We start from the raw sequence: 12,621 nt of genomic DNA on the forward strand, positions 1-12,621 counted from the left end.
CAGCTCCAATCGAGGCCCCCTCCCACTGACTGCAATGAGCCCCTGCTGCTGTTTGCTGGACATGAGACTCCCAGCTCTCTATGTTTGCCCAGGCTGCCCCCCAGGCCTGGAGCGGCCCCCCTCCTCAACATGCTCTTAAACCTCAAGCCTCCCTCCCACACAGCTGAGGTCCCCTCTTCTGCATGAGGCCTTTCCTGATCTCCCCTCCCCTCCCACCCCCAGTTATTTCCACTCTCTCCCTCTGGAAATTACTTGGAATTACTTGGCATGAAAAAAGTGAGGTGAGAGAAATGCCAATGAAGAAACTCCCTCTGGCAGTGAGGAAACACCCTGGGCCGGTGCAGCCTGGACCCTGAGAGCTTACGCCTCTGGCAGGGTGACCTGGGCAGTGTGTATCATAGGCAAGACTGAGCCCCGCATTGCTGTCTGAGGCTGACTGTTCCCTACTCCGGGCTCACAGATGCCCTTGGTTCATGTTTCCTTTTCTACCTTTTGGTGTGTATCCCTAGTCTCCTCGGGGAAAGGCAGCATTGCATTTCTGCCTCTTCACCCCAGTGCATTCCAGGATGTCTGGCTTGGAGTAGACACTTCCTGAATGCAGTGAACCCATAGAGGGAATGGCCTTGAAATGCCCCCTCTGGTCCCCGACACAGGTATCAGCTTCCCATCCAGGGGTGCTGAGCCACCCAAGAGAGGGGCCTGGAGTCAGAATGAGAGGGCCTGGGTTCTCCACCCCTTACACATCCCTCTGGGGGCCTCTGTTTCCACCTTGTTTTAAAAGAGAAGGTTGAACATGGGATCTCCAGTCACTCCAGGATCTAAACTCTGCAACGCAGGGATCCCCACTGGGGGTGATTTACTTTGTCAGCAAGCACCAAGGACACTGTCCCCCTCAGGAAGAGCCTTGCTTTGTCCCTTAATAAATGCTTGTTTCTTCCCCCTCCACCCTCCTTGCTTTGACCTAACCTAGGTAGGGATGCCTAGTGGCTACTGGGCCTCCACATGCTCCCTGTTCCATTCAACCCAACAAACATTTCTTAAGTCACTGTCCTGGGGATAAGAGGAAAAACAAAATGCCCCCCAGGTGCCTTTCATCGGTGCAATGAGGGGTTGGGCCTGAAGACCCCCTGAGATGCCTTCCAGCTCTAGACGTAATAACTTTATAGTCCTCCAGGCCCAGCCAGGTATTGGGGGGTGGAGAATGGAAGATACGCCCGTGCCTTCGAGGCATGTGGAAGCATGCTCAGAGCCCCGCAGAATCAGGAAGCAAGGTATGCCCTGCGTGTGGAGTCGGAGCATCTGGGCTTGGGTCCCAGTTCTGCTTATTACCTCTGCAACCTTGGGAAAGTCATGTTGCCTCTCTAGGCCTCAGGCTCCTCTTCTGTAAAATGGAGAGATTGGACTAGCTGGCCTCTGAAGCCCTTTCCAACTCTAGATCCTGTCACCATTAAGAGCAGAGGACATAAATAGAACGAGTCAAAGGGGGCCAGAGTGATGATGGAAGACATTCTGGACCAACCGAGTCACGAGCCAGGATGCAAGCAAAGGATGAGTAGGATTCAAAGAGGCAGAAGGGAAAGGCAGAGGGTGAAATATCAGGTGAGGCAAGGGAGGCTGCCTAGTCCAGTCTATATAAAATAACAGACATCTTCTCATTTAGAGCCTCGTGAGAACCCAATAAAGGTATTGATTTCTCCTTTTACAGAAGAGGAACTGAGGCTCAAAGAGACACTTGCTCAAAGTCCTACCTATAATAAGTGTTGGAAGTGGGATTTGAACTCAGATCTTCCTCAGTCCAAATCCAGCATACTGTGCCACCTGTTATAAAGTGAGGCTAGAAAAACCGCAGTGTACAAAAGAGATATCTCCTCGTAGTCTCATAAACGAGCATCTTTTTTTCTCTTCTTTGTATATTCTAATGTTTGTATTTATTAAGTTCAAGATTTTTTTTAAAAAGAGAGGCTTCAATCCAATGATCTCTAAGGGTCCTCCCTAATCTAGAACCCCATGGGCCAGCTCAAGCTGTCTCTGGTTTCTATTCCCTAGAGGACAAGACCCCAAACTCTAGTTAAACTGAGGGATGCTGAAGTAGGACAGATATGGCACAGTCTGGACCTGGAAAGCCAGGCACAGGAGTTTGGCCTTGATGTGGCTGGAAATAGGGAGCCATGGAAGATTTCTGCTTCAGGGAATGAGTGGTGCAATGATAGTAGTGTTTTAAATAGATAAGCATGACCAAGGTCTGTAAGAGAGAGGCTTCAGGCAGAGAATTTGTGAGTCGGCCAGCTCACTCTGAATGCAATTTTAATCCAGATTCTGTTTCCCTGGCCACCATTAGTCAAGGCTTCTGCCCAAAGGAAACATGGCTAGCATTCATTGGCTTACATAAATCCTGATGCCAGATTGTGCCTGACATGAACAGCACATGAGAATCCTCTGGAGAGAATGTACAGCTGGGAACAGTGAATGGGGCAGAGAGGAGGAAAAGGGGATCAATATCTCCAGAGAGTTTGGACCTTTCAGCCCAGGACAAGAAACAGCATCATATTCAAAGGTCTCCTGGTAGCAGTCCCAGCCATGTGAGGGAATGAGACAGGACACCCACCCTCAGAGGGAGGGGCATGCCAACTGACCCCCAAGCACCTTCTCCCAAGAACTTTAAGAGAGCCCTATACCAACAGCAAGCAAGCCCCAGAGGCATGAGTGACGTCAGCATGTGGCTGTTATGGAGCAGGACAGGACCACTATCTTCCTCACACAGCAGCCTGGATTACTACACACATCAGGGACTCCCAGGGCCACAGGCTGTGAAGGTCATGGAGAATATTGCAATAGAAACAGCTACAAAGCAGCAAAGACGGGATTTGAACCCAGGCCTTTGTGCCTTGAAACCCACTATTTTTTACTATGCCAGGCTGACTATCCAAATAAGTAGAGTCCAGAGAAGGGTCACTGGGCTTTGGGTCACCTTGGAGGAACCACAGAGGTCATTCCATCCATTGCCTCCTGCTTCCTTCCATTTAGTCTTCGAGGCCTCCCTCTACAATGCTACCCTATGCCCTTTAGCTAGAAGTGAGCTCTCTGCCATTCTCTCTCAGCACTTTGTATTCTTCTTTTGTGCTTCCTGTGTTCTGGTCTGTATTCTGTGTGCACCCCAGTGCCCCGTTCTCATCCCTGCCTTTCCAGTTCAGCAGTGATGCTAATGACAATAACTCCCATTGTACTAATGCTGTGTGCCTGCCTGGCATCCTAGAGTCAGAGTTAGACGTGCCCCTGGAAGGCAGCTGATCCAAGCCACTCATTCTAGAAAGGAGGAACCTGAGGCCCAAAGGAATGGAATGAATCACCCCAAACTGCACAGAGACTAAGTATGCAAATGAGGATTTGAGCCCAGGTCCCCTTTGATTCCTAGTCCAGAATTCTTTCTGCTGCACTATATTGTGCTTTGAGATTTACAAAAACCCTCTTGTCTCAACGGCTCCTCAAATACTATCATCCCCATTTTTAGATGAACAAATTGAGGGGATGTCGTCTCGGCTGAGGAGATGGGTGCAAGCAGGGAAATCATCAGAGGGATGTCCTGGGATGAACACCGTAAGAACCTTTCGTTATTCCAATGGACTTTGATTTTTGTCAGCTGGGGAGTCCCTAATTTGTTAAGAACCTTAATCAGCTGATGTGCTTCTCCCACACTGCTCTCTACAGCATTTTCTGATGCTGTTCCAGAGATAGCATATTTCTAATTCTCTTGTCTAGAGTTTTTTAACAAACCCATTGTGCTTGTGGATGAGACTAGAAATTCAGCAATAGTGTAAAATGGAGCTGTCCTAGACTCAGTGCTGATCCCCACCCCAGATGTTCCCTCCTTCATTGCCCATAACGGCCAGCAGATGGGCCATCGCAAACTTCATAGATCACTTTGGAGAATGAACACTGAGTGCCTTTGATTAGTGATATCTTCTCTAAGGCATGTGGTGCTTTCTGAGGGGAGGGAAGAGTAGATTTCACGTTGGGTCTTTTTTCTTGTTTAAAGTGCTAATATTTTCAAAAGACGTATAATGAAGTTCATCTGCCCCATCTCCAAATAGAATGTAAGTTCTCTGAGAGCAGAAACTGTTCATTTTTGTCTCTGTAGGCCCAGTAGCTAGCACAATTTCTGTCAAACAGCAGGGACTCATTAAAGGCTTATTACATCAAACTGGAAGGCAGCCAGCATAGAGCAAGGAGAAAAAAAATCTTTGAGGTCAGGAAGACCTGAGTTCAAGTCTCATCTCTAAAAAATGTCAGCTATATTACCCTAGGAAAGTCACTCAAGTTTTTGGTGCTCCAGGTAATTCTCTAAAACTATAGGTTACAGAGAAAATGTTAGCCTATATGGACAGAACTTCCATTGAAATCACAGGCCCAGGCCCCTTACCGGTTTAGTAACCCCAGACCAGGATTCCTGAAACTTTTTTCATGTACCGCCACAGGAAACATTGAGAGCCTTGCACAAGTAAAAAACAAAACAACAACAAAAAAATCAAAGGTCACCTAATTCTGGCTGTTTTTATTTTGAGAGAGGAAAATAGCAAATGTATCTAAATTGCCCATTTGTAAAAAAAAAAAATTGAGGCCAGGGATGATAAAATTTCATGATAATGGAATCCCATATTACTAATAGCTGATTTTGTATTCCTCTGTAAGGTTTGCAAAACACTTCATACACATTATAGCATTCAACTCTCACAACAACCACTATATGACTTAGAAAGTGCTTTTCATCTGTTGCAGCCTATAATTGGTATTATTCCCCAATTTACAAATTAAACTGAAGAAGAAGGCTCAGAATAGACATCCGTGCAACCAATTCAACATGCATTGATTAGGCTCCCAATAGGCCATTTGCTGGATGGTTTTAAGCACTGGAAAAGCTGTCACAGGGAAGAGGTATGAGGCTTTCTCTGCCAGGCCCCACTGGACTGAAGTAGGAGAAAATTTATGGAAGTCAGAAAGGAGTTATTTAGATTCCATGTCAGGGGAAACCTCCCAAACACTTAGAATCCTCCCAGAGTAGGCTGGGCTGGCTCAGTAGGTCTTTGGGCAAAATCTGGGTATCGGAGGGAAATGCCTGTTCAGGAGCGGGTGGGAATAGAGCCCCTTGGAGGTGGATTCCTATTTGGAGATTCTGTTGTCCCAGAAGGGGAGCAGTCTTTGGGAACACCAGCAACTCCATTCATACATCCAGTAGCTGCCTCTCCCTTTCCAATGCTACTCCTAGTAATGGAGAATGCAGGGAACGGAGGCAGCTTTGCATGAAAAGGTTTCAGATTTATGCTTCAAAGGTCCTGCCTCATCCAACTCCACTGTGTTAAAGATGAGAAATCTGTGGTCCACAATAGCAAAATGACTGGACCAGGGTCCTAGAGTCCTATGAATCTGAGGGCAGCACTCAGTCTGTGGCAGTGCCCTGCCACTCAAGGCCAGGTAATGTCAGGAGCATACAGTAGGTGCTCAGAGAATCCTTCTTAAAGGAATAAGGCCGAGGACATATGCTGCTTCAAGACTGGCCTGAGATCTGTAGCCTGGAATATCCAGCACCCTTAACACCTACATTGGTAATAAGAATTCTGTATTAGATGCTCAGATATAATGCTATTCAGATCACCAGAAATCAAAAGGCCAATAAAATGCCCAAGGATTCCTTAGACCAAAGGTCATCTCTGTCAGGTGACCTAGCAAGAATGTCTCCACATTCTTAGGGAAGCCTGCTACTGGTTTCCTGTAGCCAATTAGAAAGTTATTTACTAATTCCACTCCAGAGTAATTTTCAACATTAGCTACCATCTGCCAAGGTTTATTTCCATTTCACTGCTGATCATCATGCAACCAGGTCTATTAAGTGTGGGAGAGAACCTGCTTCCTGCCCTCCAGGCTACCAATCATTGTTGCTGGGTCCTCATTAATAGAACTCATAATGAGAGAGAAGCTGTAGAGGTGAGGCCAAGGTTATCTTTGAAAGTCTTCTGTCTTCTCACTGTCAGGAAGGTAAGGACACCAAGGGGTGCAGAAGATGCTAGGCAGGACCATTTAGAGAGGTGCTGGCCCTCAGATCCTGTTAGGAGAATAGTTGATCTTGTCAAATTCCATGAGAGTCCCCAAACCACTCACTCAGATGCTTGATTTGAAAAGTAGCAAGCTTGCAATAGATCCCAAGAAAGAGATAGACTGAATGCTCATCACAGTCATGTTCCCTGTTCTGAGTCTCAGTTTGCTCATCTGTAAAACCCCTGTAATTGTGGTGAGGACATATGACATATGTCTGTTAAGTGGGTGCCCAACCCTGAAGTGATGTGGAAAGTCTAGTTTTCATCATAGTTATCATCTTCCAAGTGTTGGTGGATACCTGGTAGTTTCTGGTTACCTCAGACAAATGCCCCTTCCTTCACATTCCATTCTCTTCCCCCACCACCACCACCACCACCATCTTTGCAATGTGACTTTCAAGAACTCTGAGGCAAAGGAGGGGCCACTTGAACTTACAATGGGTCTCATTAGCCTTACTTTACAAATGAGGAAACTAAGACTCAGCCAATTGAAGTCATTCAACAATCCATCTATCCATGAGTGCTTATTAAGTCCTTACTATATACCAGGCACTATGATAAGCACTGGGTATAAAAGAAAGGCAAAAACACTGTTCTTGCCCTCAAGGGGCTCACATTCTAATGGTAGAAACAACATATACTTTGCTAGGTACATACAAGATACAAATAGCGTTGATGAAAGGTAACCTTAAAGGGCAAGGCTCTAGCAACTGAGGGAACCAGGAAAGTCCTCCTAAAGAAAGTAGGACCAGCTGAGTCTTCAAGCGATTTACCTATGGGTCATAGGGATGGAGTGGAAGCCAGGTCTTCCTGACTCCAAGTTCATCACTGCTTACTATGGAGCGTTTTCAAAAAGCCATGTTTGATGAATTAGCAATTGCTTTGAGGACATGATTAGAAAGAGACAAGAAGACTTCCTAATGTTCTGCCATCAGAGATACATTCCTTTATGTTGAATTGGCCCCAAAGAAGATATGTAAGAAGTAACTTGCCCACCTTCTTTGTAGAAATGGGCTCCTTCAGGTGTGGAAAATTACATATAATCTAGATTTGTTTCAACTTGTGATTAGTTTTGCTGAACTATTCTCTCTCTCCCTCCTCCTCCTCCTTCCCTCAAGTTGCTTAGAGAAGAAAAAGCCAAAACCCTTCTCATTCCTATGGCCTCAGAGTATAGTACTCCACTAGCATCTGTCCACTTCTGGGGATTTGACCCTGTAGTGGAGAATCAGAACCTGAAGGAATGCTAAGGCAAGAGTTGCTCCCTCTGCCTCTGTAAGGGTGGAAGAGTCAAGGACAGAAGGGTTGGGGGAGTTCTGACTCCACCAGCTTCTCAATCAGCTCAGGCCTCCCCAGGGGGGTAGTTCCTGAAGTCCTGTTTGCAGTATTCATTGTAGGCTTCATCTCTCTGTGTGTTCCAAGATTAGAGACTACGTAGAGTGTGAGGCAGACTCTGGCGGGGCATGTTTCTCTGACAGGTTTACTCATGCCAGGGTTTCTGGTTGGGTCAAATGAATTTGAAGAATTAGAAAATCCTCTGTCCCTACTTTGCCCCACCCCAGGCTGGTGTTGTTGGCAACTGCTTGTTTCAGAGGAAAGAGACTGCTAGGAGCTAAGAGACCTGGCTGCTAGCCCCTCTGTGGCACTGGCTTTATGATGTTGGTCAAATCACTTAAGCTTTGTGGCCCAACGTGTCTCTAGTTTTGTCAAGAGCTTCATTGCCTAGTTCCAGAGGACTCATGATGGAAAATGCTCTCCAAATACACAAAAAAGAACTGTGGAATCTAAACGCATACTGAACCATACTATTTCGATTTTTTTTTCGGTTTTATTTTTTTGAGGTTTTTCCTTTTTGCCGTGATTCTTCTTGCACAGCATGACTAATGCAGAAATATGTTTAATGTGATTGTACATATATAACCTATATCAGATTGCTTGCTATCTTGGGGAGCGGGGGGAGAAAGAAAAATTTGAAACTAGAAATCTTATAAAAATAAATGTTGAAAACTATCTCTACATGTAACTGGAAAATAATAAAATACTTTTATGGGGGAAAAGATCTTCATCATCTTGGGACAGCTAGGTGGCACAGTGGTTAGAGCACTGACTCTGGAGTCAGGAAGACCTGAATTCAAATCTGGCTTCAGACACTTTTCAACCCTGGGAAAGTCACTTAAGCCTAATACCTCCAAAAAGGGCAGGAAGCCTCATCATCTTTCTAATCACTGAGGTTTGCATCCTCAGCCTCATCCTTTGTTCTTCCTCTCACTCTACTCCCAGTTACCCACTCTGCAATTCCCACTCCACACTACCATATCTCCACCACCCCCACCACCCCACCTCTGCTGGCAGCCTTGTTCAGCCCCTCCTCATTTCTGGGACATTTACATTTTCCCTAGAACATCTATAGGACAATTGCAATAGCTGTCTAATCCATCTCCCTGCCTCATTTCCTCCCTTCTAATCCATCATCACCCACATGCCAAAGTGATTTTTCTCCAGCACAGGTCTCACCATGTTACTTCCCTACACAAAAGACCTCAGTAGCTCCCTATTGACCTTTGGATAAAATATACATGCCTCTATTTGGTGGTTAAAGCTCTTCCCAATCTGACCCCAGCATTGCCTTGCAAATACTTCACATGACTTCCCCTCGTGCCCTCTACATTCTAGCCAAACTGAGCCATTTGCCATTCTCCATGCATTGCATTCCATTTCCTACCCCCTTTCCCTTGCCCAGGCAGTCCCTCCTGCCTGGAATGCTCTCCTTTATCTCCCCCTCTCAGAATCCCTAGCAGCATTCAAGGCTTAGCTCAAGTGCCTCTTCCTCCACACAGCCTTCTTTGATTCCCCCTCTTCACTATTACTTTGCCAATATCTTCTATTGATGGAGGCTATAAGTTTCATATTTCCATGAAAAGGGAACAAAGGTCCAGACCTGCCAGGTGTCATGGTCCTTTTCAAGTATCTGATGAGAGAATAGTTGCCAAAGAGCTGTGAAAAGTCTCAAATGCCCTGACAGAGTGGGAGAGGCCGTTGTCAGACTTGCAAGACTCTGGGCCTTTCCCCAAAGTAGAAGGGAAGCAAGAGTCCCAGAGAACACCTTTCAGCCTAGAAAGCTGCAGGCACTTGGTCCTCAGGAGGGAGCTCTGGGGGGGGGGGGCAGAGAGGAGACTGTAATGGAAGGGAACCAGGGAATGCCCTGATGTGTCTTTCCAGACTGTGCAGACTGATGAAGGTGTCATGCTTCTCCATAACCTCAAAGATGGAAAGCAGCAGCAGGGCAATGAAAGCCCCAGTTGGTCCCGTGGGGCTTTTCACACATAACTAGGGGCTGTAAAAACAATTCCTGGGTCTGGATGAGTAAACATGAATGGGGAAGAGTTTACATGAAATCAGTGCTCAGCCATGGATTGGTGGAGAAGAGAACGAGGAGCCCTTTTGGGATCCTGGATGGATGGGAGGCTGTCTGGCCTCTCCCTCTTATCTCATGCCCCACAGAACGGGGCTTTCATTGATTGCAATCATGTGCCACAACCCATGAACCCAACTTCCCATAGAAGGATGGCTAACTTATTTTTAAAGGGGGGGGTGGTATTGATGGGTTTGGTCTTTTACATGGCAATCATTTCCCAACATATTTCCTTGAGTCAAAGGCCAACAGTTATGAAAACTGGACAGCACTTGCAACATCCCACACTCCCTACCATCCCCCACCCGTCTCCCAAGAAGTAGGAGGTATGTGTTGGCTTCTGTTTTCTAGAGTCAAAACTTGTCACTTTTAGCATGATTCTCCACAACCAATACTTCCACGATATGGTCCGACACTGTTGTGCCAATGCCCCCAGAGATAGCCCCATATAAGAAAAAGGGGGATTTGGGGGCAGCTGGGTGGCACAGTGGATAGAGCACCAGCCCTGGAGTCAGGAGGACCTCAGTTCAAATCTGGCCTCAGACACTTAACACTTACTAGCTGTGTGACCCTGGGCAAGTCACTTAACCCCAATTGCCTCACTTAAAAATTTAAAAAAAAAAAGATAAAGGGGGATTTGTAACCCAGGGATGGATTTCTGCCCCATCACTTCCCATTCATTTCTCTGTCTGAGGTTACTTTGTTTTCTCCCTACAGGTAAACAACGAGAATGTTGTGAAAGTCGGCCACAGACAAGTGGTGAACATGATCCGCCAAGGAGGGAATCACTTAGTCCTCAAGGTTGTCACGGTAACCAGAAATCTTGATCCCGATGATACAGCCAGGAAGAAAGGTGTGTGTTCTCCCAGCTGGTCAAGCCAGACAGGACGGGCAGGGGGCGGGGGCAGGGGCGGGGTCCGTGTGGAAGGAGACAAGAGAATCCCATTCATGCTCATTACTCCATCTGAGAACCATCCCCCATTTTTAGGAACTGCTTTTGTAAATGAAACTTTCGTCCTCATTTTATTAAGACGTTTATGAAAAGAGCTAAGGAGATGCTTTTTCTCTTTCCCTGGCAAGAAAACTTGGGTATCCCTTCCCCCTTCTCTTGATTCCAAGTTGAGTTTTGCAAGGAGGAAAGAGTCCAGCTGTCCTTGTGTCCTGGACAAAGCCACAAGACATCACCCAGTGTTTGGAGTTGCCCGTCCCACTAGTACACAGAAGCTAATAAATCTAAATGGGACCTAGTGACAAGCTCCTGCAGCTGGCCCAGCCACAGCAGGGAGATGTGGTCAAAGTGGCCTCTTACAGCTGGTAGAGAGGAGGGTGCACCATGTCTATCAAAGCTTCAAGGGGCGTCTTGTCCTTTCCTCTGAAATCTGTTGACCTACGAGGCCACAGAGAGTAAAGGGAAGAGTTATGAATTGGACGCCACGGGGCTTGACTCCAAATCCTGGTTCTGCCCCTTACACCTGTGTGATGTTGGCCACATCTCTTTCCCTCCTCTGGGCCTCGTAACATGGGATCACTCTCTCAGCGATCCCTCCAAACTGCAGGGGGTGAGTTAAGACTGGAAAGCCTCAGTTTCCTCATCTGTAAAATGGATAGATTGGAAAGGGTGACCTCTGAGCTCCTTCCCAGCTCTAGACCTAGGATTTGAAGCCTCACAATCATTTTCAAACCCAAGAACTACTGAAAATGAGTAGGGTCACCCTCTGTGCTTGAAGAACAGGCCTAAGGAGCCCCACTGGCAAAGGAGTATTTCTCAGTGTGGCTTTGATGGGGAGATGGTCTCTCATTACCACTATTTTCTGGGGTTCACCCATTAACCTCCATCTTCCTAAAGACCTCCACCTGGTCTAACCCATAGCAGCAACAGCCTGCCTACAGGTAACTAGGATGCTGCCACCTGCACCTGCCTGTGCACAGGCACATACAAAGGTAGAGCCTCACTTATCCCAAGCTCCCAAATTAGGAGAAATCCAGAGAAAAGGGACCCACACAGTCCTGGACTCTAAACACTGGATTCCCTCCAGCCTCTCTTTTCCTCACCAGCCTTAGGCACCCACACTCAAGGCTGTGCCAGGCATATGGGAGGCACTTAATGCTGATTGATTGACTGATAGGTGCCCTTCCCTTCTGGCCTCCAATCTGGAAACAGCCCAGAAAACTCAGAGATGGGCAAGGGGCTGATGGAGGTGTGGTTCTGCCCAAGAGTCTGTGTTTGTGCACAGATCTATGTGTATGGAGGTAAATAGCAGCTCAGCTGGAAGGTCCGCTCACACTCCCTCCTAAACATACTAATTTGTCAAGCCCACTGTGATCAACTACTAATTATAACCCCAAGAGAGCTCATGGAAATATCCTGCAATGTGACTCACCAAAAGGCCACTGAGATGCTGTTTCACACCCAGCCATCCCCACCCTCCAGAAACAGTTTTCTGTGTCTACCCTCTCAGTAGAGCCCTGCCAGGGCAAGGCCGTGGTCACTCATGCCAGGCTATTTCCATGGTTCGGGAAACCCGGGACCCTATCGGCCCGTGTGAACAACCTGGGTTTGGGGCAATCAACCTGACTATTGACGCTTCTGTGTCTGCTTTTGTTTACTCTTCTGCAAAGCCCCTCCGCCTCCCAAGCGAGCGCCAACCACAGCCCTGACCTTGCGGTCTAAATCTATGACCTCCGAGCTGGAAGAGCTTGGTAAGAGTGCTTTGTTGTCTCACCAGCATGCTGCAGTAGTGGAGATGGAAAAGGAATGTCAGGACAGGCCCCTGAATGAGCCACGCCATCCCGCTCACCTAGCCTCAGAGAGGCCCTGGCCAGGAATGCAATACTCTGGGGGTGACCCGAGACATGCATGCCCACCCCGCATGATGGTCTTCTCTCTTAGAAACTGCTTTCATCCCTGCCCGGTTTGAAATTGAATGATGTGGGAAGGATTGACATCTGTAGCTTTATATCTCACCAGTCTGACATCCTCTTAAAGTTGTTCTCTTTTGTGTGTAGTTGATGTCATCTCTATGTTGTAGTGTGTGTGTGTGTGTGTGTGTGTGTGTGTGTGTTTGTGATTGGTGAAATTTTGCAATGATTTTTTAAAATGAGTTTTGCCCTTTTATCTTTTCATTT

General features: G+C 47.0%; 1 protein-coding gene across 4 annotated transcripts in view; it reads left to right on the forward strand.

The window, feature by feature from the left end:
- Positions 1-12,621, forward strand: part of SHANK2 (SH3 and multiple ankyrin repeat domains 2) — a 692,308-nt gene that overhangs the window by 624,724 nt on the left and 54,963 nt on the right. For all 4 annotated transcript variants that reach the window (XM_043971951.1, XM_043971952.1, XM_043971953.1 and 1 more), the window contains 2 exons: positions 10,213-10,348; positions 12,115-12,195. In XM_043971951.1, coding sequence (XP_043827886.1) covers positions 10,213-10,348; positions 12,115-12,195 — 217 coding nt within the window. The remainder of the gene's footprint in view (positions 1-10,212; positions 10,349-12,114; positions 12,196-12,621) is intronic.

This window comes from Dromiciops gliroides, chromosome 6 (genome assembly GCF_019393635.1).
Source record: "Dromiciops gliroides isolate mDroGli1 chromosome 6, mDroGli1.pri, whole genome shotgun sequence".
Classification (NCBI taxonomy): Eukaryota; Metazoa; Chordata; class Mammalia; order Microbiotheria; family Microbiotheriidae; genus Dromiciops; species Dromiciops gliroides.